Below are 17,244 nucleotides of genomic sequence, written 5' to 3' on the forward strand. Positions count from 1 at the left end.
CCTCAGGTGGAGGCGAACAGAAATAGGTCTTTCTGCACACATACATGTGCTCACATGCACGTACACACGCTGGGAACTGAACCCACTCCTCTCCCAGTGAGCAACTCCTCACTTTGCAGCAGCTATTTTTTTTTTTTTTTCGAGACAAGGTTTCTCTGTGTAGCCTTGGCTATCCTGGACTCACTTTGTAGACCAGGCTAGCATCAAACTCACAGCGATCTGTCTGCCTCTGCCTCCCTAGTGCTGGGATTAAAGGCGTGCGCCACCACCGCCCAGCTGCTATTCTTGATGCCTTTCAATGACCTACACTTCGTCTGTCAGCTGTGCCTCCAAAACACACACAAGACCTGAGCAGTTTCCAAACCATCTTCACTACCCACCACCGTGACCCAAGACCCTGCCTGATCTCTCTAGGATCACGCCAACCCTCCTGCCCTCCCCTTTCACTCAGACTGTGTTCACGCTATGCTCCTCCCATGCCACACGGAGGCCATTCAGGATCTAGTTCTGCCCCCGTGTGCCCCCATCTCATACCATGCAGCTATACGTGCCCTCCTTCATGTTTAGAGTATCCCAGGCACACTTTCATTTCAGGGCCCTGGACGGCTGATTTTTTCTTTTTCTTCTGCATAGTACCAGCAGCCTTCAGCTCCTTCAAACTCCACCTCCTAGTACGGATTCCTCTGGTCCCAACCCAACACAGGACCTTCTCCACCTCCCCTTCCTGCTTCTTTGTCTGGCTAGTATGGCCTGCTATCCACTGTTGTAGCTTTTACTTTTTCTTGCTCCCATCTCCTTCATACTAGATTTATAATCAAGGTGGGGATCCTTTTTGCTTGCTATGTCATTCAATAAATAGAATACAGCCTGTGCACACCAAGCATTCAGATATAGCTCTATAGGAATGAGTGATGGGCATGGAAGGTGCTAGAACACACCCAGGTGCAATCCTGGAAGGCAGTGTGAGGTCCAGGGAAGAGGGTAGATATATGGAGCTCTGCTGACCTGATTGGCTACAGGAGAAAAAGCAATGGAAAGTTGTCTCTTGGGTGACTGCATAAACGCACTGAGCTAAAGTGCCACAGTTTTAAAAGTTGTTTACAACTTTAAAGAGAAACTGGACAAACACCTATTGGTGTCTTCAGCCTGTGTCAGAAAGTCATTATCACTCATGGGTCCCATGACAACCCGAGGGAGAATACTCAAATGACAGAGTAATTATTAATTTGCATAATCACTTATTTTTATCCTGTTCTGTAAGATTTTTCTAAGAGCAAAGCAAGCAATTACAACTTCAAAAAAGCTGGTAAGATGCAGCTCTTAGAGATTGCTTGCTAGGTGTGTGTAGGCCTTAACTTCTGATTTCCAGGACCATTTGGTGGGGTAGGACGGGGTAGTCTGGCAAAGATACTTGTGCCTGCCTGCCCTTCAGGATTTATAACAAGCGACATGAATAGAAATAGAATGCTTGTTAAGTTAAGGACCTAAATACAAAGATCGCTTTGACACAAGCAGCCTTAAAGATTACCTCCTTGACAGTCCATTTAGGAAAAATACAAACTTTTTTCCCTTGGGCAAAATATGGACTTTTCTTTCCTTCTTTACATATTTATTTTATGTGCATATATTTGCTGTGTGTGTGTGTATGTGTGCACATGTGTGCATGCAGGTGCAGGCACTCACAGAGGCCAGAAGAGGGTACCGAATTCCCTGGAGGCAGCCAAAAGTGGTGTAAACCACAGGATGTGGGTCTTCTGCAGGAGCAGCAAGTACTCTTAACCACTGAGGCATCTGCCCACTCCCTAAAGCTCTTTAATTCAGATGCGAAAGCATAGCACTGCCAAAGAAACAGAACTACTAGTCAAAGTGCTTGAACAAAACTACCCAACTGATGATTTATACTTCCTGTGTTTTAAAAATGAATGTCATAGAAAGTGAGCCATGTTTTCTTTTCTTAGCTGAAAGGAGAGAAAACCCAGGGCTTTGGGGAAGAACACGGAGCCTGTATTGTCATGAGTGCAATGCAGGCAGCTCAGTCACAGGCCTAACCTCACAAAGGCTCTCACTGCCTCGGCTGCACTGACTCCTGCAGCGACCCGGACAAGTGTAGTGCTCCCTTAAATGACAACTCTATGTGTTACACATGACTACGCCAGAAAATGGGGTGGTCTGTTTAGTCTGGAGCAGACTTATCACTCTGGCTTCCCATTCTCAAGCAAAAAGGAACCCACAGAGACAAAGTCACATATCTATTTTGAAAAGTATTTACTTAGTTTGAATAAATTAATTGCAAATAAAAATTAAGCTACAATATATAGCCTCAACAGAAATGACAAGAACACACACAACACAAGACGAGATTTCCTTGCATTAGTCACAAAATATGTGACGAGAAAACTTCAGAATCCATTAAATTCTTTGAAAAGAGGGTAATAACCAGCAGGTACTGATATATCACAGCTAACTTATAATACAAATTTCTTGACATGCATTTCCTGAGTGAACCCAAACGATCATTTTCAAAACAAGAAATTCTGACAATCAAATCAAATCAAATAGTTCATGGCTTCTAAGTGACTTTTTCTGTTTTAATTTTTAAAATCAAAACATTGATGTAATAAGATAAATTAAAGCTATACTATCACATACAAAAATTTGACAATAGTCAATTAAGTATCATACAATTTTTCAAACTAAAGGAAAAGAAGTCCAAAGACTGAAAGATGACTCCGTCTAATCTAAAGAATACCGACTTCTCCGAGTGTTGAAAGGGTCTGGTGTAGTGCAAGTGTCTGTACTTCTGTGCATCTGACACAAGGCTGGGATGAGAAGACACTGCCTTGCTGTCACACACTGGAACGAGACCCTGCAGACCCTGCGGCATGCCCTCCTCTGCTGTCACTGGCCTCGGGAGTCAGGCCCACAGTTAAGGCTGGTCTGCCAGGTACAAGGGGAGGTACTATTATCATTCACCCCTCACAGCTCGAGACTCTCTAATGCCTGGAATAACCCAAATACAGAATAAGTAACAAAACACTTTTTATTTTTCTAAAAGCAAATCAAGTAATTTTCTTGTTAATTTATTCACTTTCTCATAGGATTTTTTTTCTTTTTCTTTCTTTTCTTTTTTTTTTTTTTTTAGAAACAGTGAACAGATGAACCACAGTTTATATCCAAAAAAATAAACTTGCCAAATGTTGCCGGCACTAAAAACAGATCAGTTATCATGGGAGAAAAATAGATCATCTAGATTAAATTGCATATTCAAAGGAGCATATAAAACGTTTCTGAGCATTAACTTTTGTTATAGTACTACACTTGAGAGAAACATTAAGGAAAAAACATTTTCTGATTAACTTCAATGTGGTTAAAAACAAACACATCTTAGACAATGGTAATAATTAATATGAATCTGGTTTTATGAAATATTCTAGTTCATCAAATTCCTTACTTATGTGGGGCTGAGGGAGGGAAGCTCTCCTGTCTTTCTCCTTAACTTCGCAATCCTTGAGCTACGTGCCCACTAAACTACCACTCACACCGGAGGTGTGCGACACTGTCATTACCATGCTATAGCCTATCACGACATTCTAAGGTTATTTTCTATGATAAAGATAAATAGAAAAAAATGAATATACATGTTGCTGTATTTTACAATGTTTGCAACAAATTGTAAACTAACATAGTTTGAACCAACAGGCCCTCAGTTATACAGAACAACTTCTCAACACTGAGGGTGGGTGGTGATTCAAAAACACTAAAACGAAGGCATCAAATTAGACTATGTCTTTTTCTCCTCAAAATATATTTTCAAAACTCAGAATTCAGAAGTCTGGAGCTTTCAAAAATTCCTTTGTTTGAGTTTCCCGGATTTTTTTTCAGAAATTGCTATTATAAATATTTTAAAAAATTCTTCATCTTAATGCAAATGAGCAGAGCAGAGAAACTTACATGGACAATGGGTGAGAAAACCCAGCTCACTTAGCTTATAAACTTATAATGTAGTCCTAGAGTGTAGCTGTTAGTCTAGAGGTCCTTGGAAAATCAGTCTGATGTAGCCCTGTTCACCAGCCAGCTGATGTGCACAAAAGGGACAGGCTGCGTGAAAAGTGTGAGTACCATGAGGAAGTGGGATCTGGGACCAATACGCCGTTGTCTTTTCTGAACACACGTGCCCACAAGGGCTAAAGGCATGGGTGGGAGGGCCAGCGTCCACATAAAATCCAGCTTCACATCCAAGCCACAGAGGGACATAGGGACCAACAGACCTACACATAGGACATTCACGATCTTTTCCATCGCGTTCTTCTTTGTTTCCCCAATTATGGTAGCCATGAACATGGCCGCAGTTCAGATAGACCCATGGCTGCTTCTCATCTACAACGTCTTTCCTCTTCATACTGGGAAAGGCTAGTGTGTTGAACCCTACAGGGCACTGAGGCCTTGCTGCATTGATTTCCTGTCTTAGAGCTTCTAAGTGCTTCAGAGTAGGAGTGTGGGAAAGACCCTCTGCAGTACGCCACAGCAAGGTTGCCCCACAAAGGTCAATTAAGGAGCCGTCTTGTAGCTGATTGGTTTCAATTTCCACCTGAAGGAGAAAAGAATCAAAAGCACAGTTACCACTGTGTCACACCAGATCTTCAGCAAGTCCCAAGGAGACAGGAGACCTCCTAGGTTACCTGCTAAACCTAACGAAGTTTCCATCTGTGTGCAATCTGGAAGTACAACTTTTAGTAGCAGTTACAAAAAAATGCTAAATTTGAAAACCAACAATAACACATTGAATAGTAACTTTTCTCTTTCTAGCCAAAAGACAACTTATGATTTAATCATTTGGCTAGTCAACAAACCTAGTTATTTTAAATTATAAGTACAGTCAAAGACATACACAAAGAACAGATGCCTAAACTTTCCTACCTGGAACAAAACACCTCTAGAATTAGTATTTGGAAGTCAGTGTTTGACAGTTTTAATTTTCATGTGTCAGCAACATGTCTAAGACCTTTGCTGAAAACACACACACACACACACACACACACACACACACACACACACACACACTATTCAGTCCAACTCATCTTTTGTCTGTTTATTGTAGTAAAAAGAAGCTACACGTGCGTACTTACCATCTTCCCTCTCTGCTGGGCTGACCTGGTTTCGCGGAGACTGAACACATTCCCGCAGACTGAGATTTCTCTCCACACTCCAGGCTTGGAGTCCTCCGTGAACCCATTACGTGGGTGCATCACAAGAACTCCATTAGTGGTCAAGCCGTCCATCTGCCCATCAGATGTCTTCCACTTGGCAGCCTTTTCCTATAAAGGAGCAGTGCACTTGTATTTATGTGTAATTTGGAAACAGAAACTGTATAAAAGAGTGCATTAGGGAAGAAAAGGCTTTTTACCCCAAGAAAGATGTTTTTTGATGAATCAAACCCTGCTGCATAGATCCGAGCCGTAAAGGGGGGGTTACGCTCACATATGACCCTACAGGCAAACCTCGATATGGTGCTTTGCACGGACTGCGTGTCAGGGTTACTCTGACTTCCAGGGACTGTGTCCGTGACTACAAAATCAATAGGACTTTCAGTTGACCGACCAATCTAAAGGAAAGCAAAAGACAAAAAACTTAATTCAAAGAACACAGTGGATTCCATTAAGAAAGGGATAATGTAAAAACATTTAAGCCTCTGAAATTTCTTACGCTCAAACTCGCAACTTAACTATGGGGACATCTACACCTTTGAAAATTAATCTGTCACACTCTCTGATATAACAGTCACTTGGAGCATAGTGGAACACGTGATGAAATTTCCACAACCCTTGGGGAATAAGGAATACAATGTGGCTGAGATTCTGAGATGGCTGCAGGCTTCAGCCCTTTTCAGACAGACCTGTGTCAGATTTCCGCCATATAGCGCCCCACCGTAACAACACAGTGAAAATGTGTAAGTCTTTTATGACGACTCTAGAACATCACACTATGGGCAGCACTGAGAGAAAGCTAAACTGCTGCTGTGTTCAGGAGCTGTGCGTGGACCCGGCCTCCTGAGCCTCTGTAACAGCGCTCACCTCTTTTCCTTACATTCCCAGCTGTCAGTTCTTGCTTTTAGCAACAAGCTTCTCCTCTGACCACTTACACTGATAAGGACTGAGACATCAAATAACCAAACTTCAAAGAACGGGGCCTCAAAGGGACTTTGTGGAAGCACAGGAAGGAATTCTCTGTGTAGGCTGTAGGGTTTGTCCTAACCCAGCTATTTTTTTCATTTCTGAGTAGAAATGTTTCTAGCTGGAGTCCTGGGTGAGGCAGGGGTCAGGGTAAACCATTTAAAGTACTGGCTTGTAAACAGGTTACTTGCATCTTGAATGGAAGAGATGATAAAAGTGACACGTGTCACTAGTTTTAGTGGAAACATTCAGAAGACACCGGTCTGAACTGTATTACAACACAGAGCTGTACAACGTAAGGATGGCACACAGAGAGCACCAACACTCTGAGGGGCAGGCCTAGCTCTAGAGGACAGCCGAGGACCCCCTCTGCTCTGCTCTCCCAAGTAGCTGGAATTATAACTGTGCCACAGCGCATGTTTTTATTTTCCACAGGAGATAAAAGTTGATTCAAGATTTGCTAAAAAAAAAAAAAAAAGTCAATCCACACTAATTCCCTGTTATTGACAGGCACCATGTTCTGGCTGTAAGCAGACTCATCAATCGACCACGCTCCATACTGTTTCTCTGATGCCTTCCCCGCCCCCTCCCCTGCCCCAGAAGGTCTTTGTACTAGTTGGTGTCAAAAGTCCTACTAAACCTGGTTATAAGGTACAGATTAGAAAAAGGCTGTCAAGTCTTTTAGGTGCCATCCGTCCCCATCAGATCGTCCCCATGGGAAGTCTACACTTCACATTTAGACACGGGGAGCACCTACATATTTAACTGGACTGCAATCTGAATTTCTACCTGACAGACTCAACAGGAATGTTCTTACTCAGCTCAGAACGTAGATAATTCATTTCTCAAAGATGACCTAGTTTACTAGACTGTTTTCTTAGGGTCTGCAGTGCAGACAAAGTCCATTTTCCACAGGGATGACACATGTAGAAATTTTCTGATATTGGAAAATTAACTTAGGAAAACAAGAAGCCAACTACAAAGGATGAGATAAATAAATACAAGGTACTTTTTGAAGTTAAATTTCAAATCTGTGACCAAACAGCTATATATTATCTTGATTTTTAAAAAAAGCTAACCACATACATTTTAATCGCTTGTTGATAAAAATGTAATAAAAAACACTATTCTGTTATTTTATCATGATCCAATCTTTCATCACTAAGGATGTTGTTTATTTAGTTTAGTAAAAACAAGGAGGAACAAGCACCCATTTTCTAATACTAACTGTAAAGATACTATTCTTAAAAAAATTCTATGTCTCATTTACAGGGTTAGAAGAGAGATCAGCCTCAAAAATATTTTGCTAGTGATCAAAATTAAATACATCTCTAGGCTTTTCATTTAATATTATGAAGAAAAACTAATTGGGACAATAATTTTAATTGACAGTGAATTCTAATTAGGTTTCTTTAGAAAATCTAATATTAAGGGAGAAAATATCAAGAATTTTATGTCTTTGGTCATCACTGCTCTATAGTCTATCAGTATATAAAAACTGGCACAGGGAATGGGAGCCAGCAGGAGAAAGTTTTATTATTCCAGTAGCTCTGACCAGATGTGTGCTGAAAACCAAATCCCTACAGTTGATATAAATAGTTAGAAATTGCCTGTACTTTTTGTGACTTAGAGAGGAAAGGAAGAGGTGGCAGGGGAAAAAAAGGAAAAAGAGAAAGAAAGAAAGAAAGAAAAAGAAAGAAAGAGTCCTAACTATGTGCAGAGCGTTTCTGAGTTTCTTGTTTGCAATAACAACTAATATTCACTGAGAGCTCACCAGACAGCTGGCTTGGCGCTGCTTATTCTCAGCTCCCAAGGGAGAGGCTGCTCTCTGCACTCCACAGAAGAGGACGTGGAGGCACAGAGTAGCTAAGAAATGCTTACCAGGAATTTAGATCCCAGAGTCCGTCCCTCTCTCTTTTTTATTTTTATCTCATGCACATGTGTGTCTGTATGCATGCATGTGCAACTGTGTGTGCCTAGTGCCCTTGGAGGTCAGATCCCCTGGAACTGGAGCTACAGGAAGTTGTGAGGCACCTAATGTGGGAGCTGAAAAGCAAATCCGGGTCTTCTGTAAGAGCAGCAAGTGTTCTTAACCCCTGCGCCACCTCTAGCTTGACAGCCCATCTTTATACCACTCTACAAAGACGTTTAGATCTGAGGTTTCAATACGTATTTTAAACAGATATATCATGAAAGCATAACTAATCTGATCACAGCAAAGTCACTGACAACAGATTTTTAGCTTTTTCATTTTTAAGGAAAAACAATCATGCTATAGTACCTGGAACATGTCAGTGTTGCTGTCATGAGTGTATTCAACCACCACTGTCTGGGCTCGGGATAAAGTGTAGGAGATGCTGTGCTGGTCCTTGTTGCTTATTGCCTATAAATGAAAAGGTTGACAGCAAAAATTAGCAGTCAATCAAATCAGAAAATCTCTTCACTAAAGAAGGTAAACTATGTACATGCACTTGGGAAGCTGAGGCAGGTGGATCTCTGTGAGTTCAAGGACAGACAGGGTTACAGAGAAACCTTGTCTCAAAAAACAAAACAAAACAAAACAAAAAACTAAAAAGGTAAGCTATTTGTCACACACATGTATTTCACCCCTGGAATTTAGGGCAGAGGTGGGAAACTCTGTAACTTCAATTGTGACTGTGCCTTCATCACAAAGTTATAGAATACTTTTTAATAGTCACCGAATAAAAATACAAATTCTTAAAAGTCTGTTTCTCTTAAAAGCACTTTAAATTATAAGGGAACTAATATAAAATACCATGTGGAAATTGAAACGAACAGCCAATATATCTCTGATAAAGAAAAAATTCAAAATTTCACAAGGAAAAAATCCCATATTTTAATAGTGATATAAAAATTATATATAAAGTTAAGATTACATTATCAGCTTATTTTCTTATCCTACAGATGACAAATTTTCCCATATGCTGGACCAGATATAGAAAATTTTACAGAATAATTAAACATTACAGGAGAAAATAGACGCAATTCTGATGGCCACATTTTTGAGTTATCCTAAACTGAAGTCCACTGTTAAAAAGAACAAGTCTTATTTTCAGGTATTTCTATGTTAATGAGTTGAAGATAATATCAAAAGCGGGAAAACTTAGTTACTGCAAGAATGATTATACAGAGCAAAAAGGGGGAAATGTTTGATTTGCTTTTTAGCTAATCTTTAATAGGTAACAAATGTCTCAATATGCCAGGTGGTGGTGGTGGTGAGTCCAAGGAAGCCAAGGCCACACAGAGAAACCCTGTCTCAAAAAACCAACTAAACAAACAAAAAACACCAAAAAACTACTACCACCAAAACCAAAACAAATGTCTAAACATAATAAATACCTAAGCGCCAACTACCTGGTTTTAGCAAAGCTTAAAAGTGCTGGCTTACCATCTCACTTGGTTGTAGACAGTTTTGAGACAGGATCTCTGTACACAGCCCTGGATGGCCCTGGTTTGTAGACCAGATTAGCCTCTAATTTACAGAGAACCTTCTGCTCTGCCTCCTGAGGCCTAGGACTGAAAGCCTGAGCCACCACCCTGGGCTTCTCTGTTTCTGTTTGTTTTGAGAGTCTGGTTATATAGCCCAGGCAGTCCTTAAACTTGCGACCTTCTGTTTCAGTTTCTGTAAGTACTGGGATTACAGGTGTGTGCCACCGTACTTGGCCCTCATTTTCATCTATCTGGTTTTTAAATTGGGCCTTGTGCACCTCTGGATGACCTATACCTTACTATGCAATACAGAATGGCTTTCGACTTCGGTCCTTCTGAAGCTTTTCATGTGCTGGATTGTATAGGTGTAGGCACTCAAACAGAGACGTTTATTTATTTGTGTGTACATGTTCACACGCACATGCATAGGTAGGAATTGGAGTACAACTTGTGGGAATTACTTCTTTCCTTCTATCTTGTGGGCTCCAGGGATCCAACTCAGGTAGTCAGGGTTAGTGGGACGTCCATTAACCCACTGAGCCATCTTGGTGGCCCTTTTTGTTGTTGTTTTGAGGCTGCCCACATGTCCCTTCCTATCGAGGTATCCATCCTCAAGAACATGTATAATTTACAAGCATGGTGCTAATGTTTTACTACATATTTATGTACTTATAACTATTTATAATTGTTTCACATTTAAAAATCTATAGAAACTCTGTATTAATAAAATAAAAATTAGTAATTTCTGGAATTTTTTTAGGGGAGCAAGGGGAAAGGACAGGTCTCAAGGTGTTACCCATGTTGTCTATAGCTCTCCATCCTTCTTAGCCTCCAGAGCACTGAGATCTCAGGTGTATGCCACACGCGAAGGCTAAGAGTTAGCTTTGTTGTTGTGATCAAACACACAGGACATCACCCATGCTAGGAAACAGTCCTACCACTGAGCTTTATCTTTAGCTATGAAAGCTAATTCTTAATTTCTAAAACGTTTGTGGGTGTTGAGGCTATAATTTTTTTTTTAAACTGTTACACCTTTTCTTAGATTAATAATAAGGACTACACCAGGGTAAGTCTGAGTTTTACTGGAAGTCCTGGCTTTAATCCATCCTAGATGACTACCAGGATATAAACCAATTTTCTTCAGGATATACATATACATACATACTATATTGTTTTGAGACAGGGTCTCTCTGTGTAGCCCTGGCTGTCCTTGAACTCAGAGATCCTCCTGCCTCTGCCTCCCCAGTATAAAGGCACGTGCCACCTTTAAAGGCCAAAATTTTAAAAAATTGACACTAATCAATTTTCAATCCCTGAAGGTTTGTTGTTGTTGTTGTTTTGTTTTGGCTTGGTAAAACCAAAAAAGGGCTAACAGTGAAAGCATGAAGGACAAGACAATATAAAAAGTTGAGAAAGCAGGGCTGGGGAGGGAGGTATCTCAGGGCCGGGGATGCAGGGACAGGAGGCACCTGGAGCTCACTGGCCGGCCGGCCCGTCTTGATTAAGGACCTCAGGGTCAGTGAAACCCTGACTCAGGAAGTCAGATGACGAATGATGGGGGAAGACACCAGATGCTGACGTCTGTGTGGCTTTCACAGGCACAGACACAGACATACATAACATGCACACATACATACATACATACATACATATGCACATACAAAATAAGAAAGTATCTTAGAGGAAGATTATAAATATCGCCCTTGACAGCTGCCCTCAAACAGCTTTGAGGCTGCTTCTTGGGTGTCACAGTGATGTTAGTAATTAATGATTTTTAGTGCATGGAGAACCGAGGGTTTAAATGTCTTGTAACATGAAGCAGTGGTATACTCCACATGCCGAGAACACTTCCATGGGCAAATACTACAGAGAGCACCTCAGACTGAGCTGCCACCACCCACTAAGCAGCCCTTCCCACACACTCACTGGCTCTCATAGTAATCAAGGGAAGGCCAAATGGAAGCGTGGTATCCACGCTGGATACAGAACAAGGCTGAAATCTAGTTAACTTCAAGGACTAGGCACCTAAAACAAGTAACATACATCAACTTTAATGCATCTCATTTATTTAACCTAACAAGGGCAGAGCACGGAAGCTGTAATGTTCATGTATGACCTGGGGCTACATAGCTATAGATACCTCTAGAAGCCAAGGAACTCTGTAATATCGGATACCACATTACTGAACTCAGTTTGTGCTAAAAGAAAGAAAGGAATTCCAGGCAATATGAAGATTCAAAGCTTCCTCTGCTTTCATCAGTCTCAGAAAGGTGCGAGTGCTGTCAAGGTCCAGCCTCTAACACTTGGTGAGGAGACAGAAAGGGGCCAGCAGGACTGAGAGGGCCTGGGGGGCGAGCAGTCCACTGCAGGCACAGCAGGGACCGGGCGTGCCCTGCTCAGTCAGTGCAGCGCCTGCTGAGGTCTGCTCTGTACAAGGCACTGGGGCAAACCCAGCGAAGAGCAGAGTAAGCCTCAGGGATCTGGACAGCTTCTTTAGCTCCTCCCTGCCTCGGGTCTGTTGCTAAAGGGGAGGGGGCAAGTCCACATGGCACTCTCAAACACCATGTGTCCACGGTCTCTTCCTCAGTCCAAACAAAAGAAACAACCGAAACCGAGATGTGAAGCTCTAGCGAACAAAGGGCACACATCTCAGCTGACTGCATCGTACCTTGGCAGCCTGAGGAGTACATGCAATATGCACAGTGCTGGGCTTCACCCCATTTGCCTTAGGTCTTTTAAACAAAGCAAATCTACTCTTCCTCCTTCCTCTATCGCCATTTGGGAGAGACCCATTATACCTGAAAGAAAAGAAAATAGGTTTAGCTGATCTCTTGAAAGGATTATACAATTATAAAACAAAGGTTATGGTCTGCCTTACATGCATATTCAATTCTCGGTGACCTCATGGTCACCTAGCAACTGCTGATCTCCAGACCAGCTGCTTGGGTATGAATCAAAACGAGATTCTTTCTGGCTGTGTTTCAAGCCACAGAGAAGTATTATACACAGCTTTAAGTTATCTATATAAGTGAGAACTCAGCAACAGGATATTGTATTCCTAGGGACTACACACTTCCTGCCTCCCAGACTAGGTTTCTCTGTGTTTGCCTTGGCTATCTTGGACTTGCTTTGTAGACCAGGCTGGCCTCCAACTTAAAGATCTGCCTACCTCTGCCTCCCGGAGTGCTGGAACTACAGGAGAAAGGCACCACACCTGGCTGTGGCTATACTTTTTAAGGTAAATTTTCTGCAGAATTAATCGATAAAGAATCTACTTCCAAAGCTGAACTTGTGAAGTAAGCAGTGTCTGGACTTGTTAAATGCTAGCTACCCGAATAGAGCACTGACGTCTTGCAGCTCCTGTCCAACTGAGCTCTTTCCCACTTACTGTCACTCTTCCAAACCATTCTCCAGAGCACATGTGAGCCTCAATGGCAAGCAAGTGAGAAATGTAACTAAAGCAACCAGGAGAGTGAAAAGCAAATGTGAACATGTCTGGGTATGTGCCCCAACCAAGCAGTACTGAATTCTACCTCATCCATCATTAATCCCACACTCAAAAACAAAGACAAGCAAAACATCCTGGTAGGTTAAGCAGGCATAGAGCAATGAGTTCTCTAAGGTCACAGAAATGACACTGGCAAACCAAAATATTAATCCAAGTAAGTTTGCTGTGTGTGTGACATAACCCAGAGTGACCTGGGAAGAAAGGGCCTCAACTGAAGAACTGCCTCCATCAGACATCAGGCATGGGGGCCAGCCCATGGTAGGTGGTACCACCCTGGTTTAGATAAAAGCAACTGCCCATCCTTCACTCTGCAGATTGCCTTTGTTGGAGTGTAAATGACCGAGGTAACTGCTGAAGCAAGCAGACATCTATGTGCTGGGCTTGAGAGTCAGTTTGTTGCTCCCTTAGGTCTACACAAGTCTGTTTACCAGTAAGTATAAACACAGCTGGTCTTTAGGCACAAATTAACACTACTGCAGAAGGCAAAAGAACAAATACACACTAAGGGACACAAAATGACCTGAAGCAGGAAAGGGAAAGGCTTTTGGTAAAATTGGCAAAGTAGCTAAAGAAAAACCTTCAGAAGGATAGGACAGAAAATGCAGTCTTTCAAGGGTGAGGACAAAGTAAAGCTTACTCAGTGCCTTCCTGATGTGGGTGCTGGGAACTAAACTCAGGTCCACTGGGAGTTAAGAGCAGCAAGCCCCGTCACTATTAGCTCTGAGCCATCTCTCCAGCCCTTACTCAGTATTTCGATACAAGAATGGTTTAAATATGGGCATCAGAAACTTCTTAAACTGCTAACACTATTAACTTTAAATTATTTTGGAAGTAGTAAGATACAAATTCTTAAAACACAACAGCAAAAACTCTACCCGAGAGAGAATTACCACACCATACTCAGTTTTATGTTTCATCCTGCAGCATTCTTACCCTAAGACAATGAGTTCACCATATTTTACTGGGGCTTTGGAAGGATGATTTTCTTGATCAGGAGAAAACATGGGCTTGGCTGTCTTTCTCAAATCTTTGTTCACTGGTCAGGAGCCTTGAGACACCCTTTGCATTATTCCCTAGGGGAAAAAAAGTTTTGCTATTAACACAAACAATGATTTCAGTTTAAATAAAACAGTATTTTCCAAGTCTTCCTGAGCACATTATGCAAATCACATGAACTACACAGTATGTGATGTTCCCCTGATAATGGCTCTGCATTTGAGACCAAAAGATCAAATGCACACCTGGCTGTGTGCCACTTTACAGAACGTACATTTCCTTATTATTTCTACAAAGTACAATCAGAGGCCTTTGATATAATCATGTAAGAAGATATGATAAGTTTTTATAAATCTGGTAAGAAGGCTCACTAGTAAAGTTGCTTACCAGTAAGCCTGAATGACCTGAGTTTGATCTGGGTCTCCATGTGGCCAAGGAAAGAACCAACGCCTGCAAACTGTTCTTTGACCTCCACACGCACACCACAGCACATGCAGGCAGATGATAAATAAACATGAAAACAATATAAAAGAAGACATGAAAAGATGAGAGAGGCAGAACAGTAGGGATTTGGGGATCCAAGGAACAATATGAATTCTCTGTGCTCTCTTTGCCTAATGTATGCCAGATGTGGAACCGAGGAAGCCAGCAACCTGGAAATATCAACTAGTACAGACAAAAACAAACAAAAGCTTGCTCTCTGTTTAAAGGAGCAATCAAGTGGCAGCTTAGGAGATAGAAAGCTTTGGCCATAAGTGTTCTACTGTAGCCAAATACTATAGAAACTGCCCCATTCTCATTAGCCAGAGTGGAGTGCTGGGCCTCAGCAATCACCAGAACCACAAAAAGAGGCTGAAAACACAGCAGGATAGTGTCAATGCAGGTTAGACAGAAGCCAAGGCTCTTACTTCAATGGACAAGCATATTCTTTTAATCCCAGTGACACCAGTCGAAACTATGCAGATGGCTCTCATCTCCCTGTGCATACGCAGTGGGAAGGTTCTTTCCCCTGACTTGCCTTCAGAGACTTTATCTGCTGTCTAAGAGAGACATCCATTGCCCTGACAAGCAGTGTCAGGAAATGGCAGTGCAAACAGAAGGCTTAGATAATACAGTCTCAAAACAGAACTTGAAAATGTCCAGGTTTCAACATATTATCCTAACATATCAAGAACTAAAAAGATTTAAGACAGCAGAAACAGTAACTCACAGGCGACAAAACTGAGAAGACAAATCTAAGGCTACCCAACAAAGAGTTAGATGCAGCCATGATAAAATGTTCCATAAGCAATTACAAACACATGTGGGGATAAAGTACAAAGTCTCAGCAAACAAACAGAAGACACAAAGTGGAAATCTCCAAATTAAGGGATATAGTAAACCACTATAGAAAGCCTACCAGGTAGGCGGGGCAGCAGAGTGGGGCAGAACCTTCTGGGTCAGTGGGGCTACAGTATTTGCATAGCTGCATCCTCAAGAAGAAAAAGTGCAGAGCTGAAACAACACTCAAAGAAATAATGTCTGAAGACACAGCAACTGTGGGGAGAGACATACAACTGTAGATTCACAAAACTAAACAATCCCGTCTCAAGATAACCTAAAGATAACAAACAGCATCAAGATAAAGGTTCTAAAGACTTAAGTCAAAGAAACATCCTTAAACCAAGCAAACAAAATTAACAGTATTCCATCTACAGTGAAGAAGCTGGTAGAATGATAGCATATGTCTCACCAGAAATCATAAGACCCATAAAAGAGTGGCTCTATATGGCTTAAAAACTTACAGCCGGGCGTGGTGGCGCACGCCTTTAATCCCAGCACTTGGGAGGCAGAGGCAGGTGGATCCTCGTGAGTTCAAGGCCAGCCTGTTCTACAAACTGAGTCCAGGACAACCAGGGCTACACAGAGAAACCCTGTCTCAAACAACCAAAAAAATAAAACAACAAATCCCCCCAAAAAACCCACTCCACAAATTATTTATCGGAATTAAAATATAACACATCATTCCTCCCTTTCCTCTCTCCAATTCTTCCCACACAGCCCTTGCAACTATCACATTCATGGCCTTTATTTCTCGAATTCTTTTCGTTTGTTTGTTTTCGAGACAGGGTTTCTCTGTGCTAGCCTTGGCTGTCCCGGAACCGCTTTGTAGACCAGGCTGGCCTCGAACTCACAGCGATCCACCTATCTCTGCCTCCCGAGTGCTGGGATTAAAGGCGTGCGCCACCATGCCTGGCTTATTTCTCAAATTCTTGATGCTTGCATGCATCATGTATGCATATATACATACATGCTCCTAATGTAACTGCAACCTGCTCATCCTATTTAATGTTGCTTGTATGCATAGTAACAAGTGTCTGTATCCAATAAAACCAAGAGGAAAGCAATTCAAACATTTTTAGGCATAGAAAAATATAAAAAGGAAATTGCCAGTATCACGACGTAAAGAAACTAGTTAGAAGGGATTCTCTTAACAGAAAGAACAACTAACAGGGTAGCAAAAATATAGGTAAATATAAAAAACATTTTTTTCAAATTAATTACCAAAGTATGGCAAGTCTGAGAATGTTATATGAATGCCCACATTTGACTGACATTAGTGAATCACAGAGCTAGCGTGTCAGCCTGTGTTCTAGGTGCAGCTCTTTAAACAGAGCAATCTGTTCCATCTCTAAAAATGAAGGGACTAAAGTAGAATGAAGGGAATTTTGGCGCTGGGAAAATATAAGCAGCCACCTGGCCCTGGGCTGAGAATTTACAAGTAAAGCGTACACTGCTGCATTACTCAGGACGGCTCTACAGCAATGGTTCTTAACCTTCCTAATGCTGTGACCCTTTAATACAACTCTTCTTGTTGTGGTGACCACAAAATTGTATTCATTGCTACTTCATAACTGTAGTTTTGCTATGGTTGTGAACTTTTTGTTTGTTTCTTTTTTTGTTTTTTAAGACAGGGTTTCTCTATGTTATCTTGGCTGTCCTAGACTCACTTTGTAGACCAGGTTGGCCTAAAACTCACAGTGATCCACCTACCTCTGCCCCCTGAGTGCTGGGATTACAGGTGTGCACCACCACGCCCGGCTCTTATGGCTGTGACCTTTAATGTAAGTATCTAATATG

General features: G+C 41.7%; 1 protein-coding gene across 1 annotated transcript in view; it reads right to left on the minus strand.

The window, feature by feature from the left end:
- Nucleotides 1-3,576: 3,576 nt before the first annotated feature.
- Peli1 (pellino E3 ubiquitin protein ligase 1) overlaps nucleotides 3,577-17,244 on the minus strand; it is a 49,162-nt gene continuing 35,494 nt past the window's right edge. Inside the window, exons 2-7 of the mRNA XM_051165358.1 lie at nucleotides 14,062-14,201; nucleotides 12,289-12,418; nucleotides 8,452-8,553; nucleotides 5,405-5,602; nucleotides 5,127-5,315; nucleotides 3,577-4,588 (exon numbers count right to left, since the gene is read on the minus strand). Coding sequence (XP_051021315.1) covers nucleotides 4,022-4,588; nucleotides 5,127-5,315; nucleotides 5,405-5,602; nucleotides 8,452-8,553; nucleotides 12,289-12,418; nucleotides 14,062-14,132 — 1,257 coding nt within the window. The 5' untranslated portion in view covers nucleotides 14,133-14,201 and the 3' untranslated portion in view covers nucleotides 3,577-4,021. The remainder of the gene's footprint in view (nucleotides 4,589-5,126; nucleotides 5,316-5,404; nucleotides 5,603-8,451; nucleotides 8,554-12,288; nucleotides 12,419-14,061; nucleotides 14,202-17,244) is intronic.

Source organism: Acomys russatus, chromosome 22 (genome assembly GCF_903995435.1).
Source record: "Acomys russatus chromosome 22, mAcoRus1.1, whole genome shotgun sequence".
In the NCBI taxonomy this organism is placed as follows: Eukaryota; Metazoa; Chordata; class Mammalia; order Rodentia; family Muridae; genus Acomys; species Acomys russatus.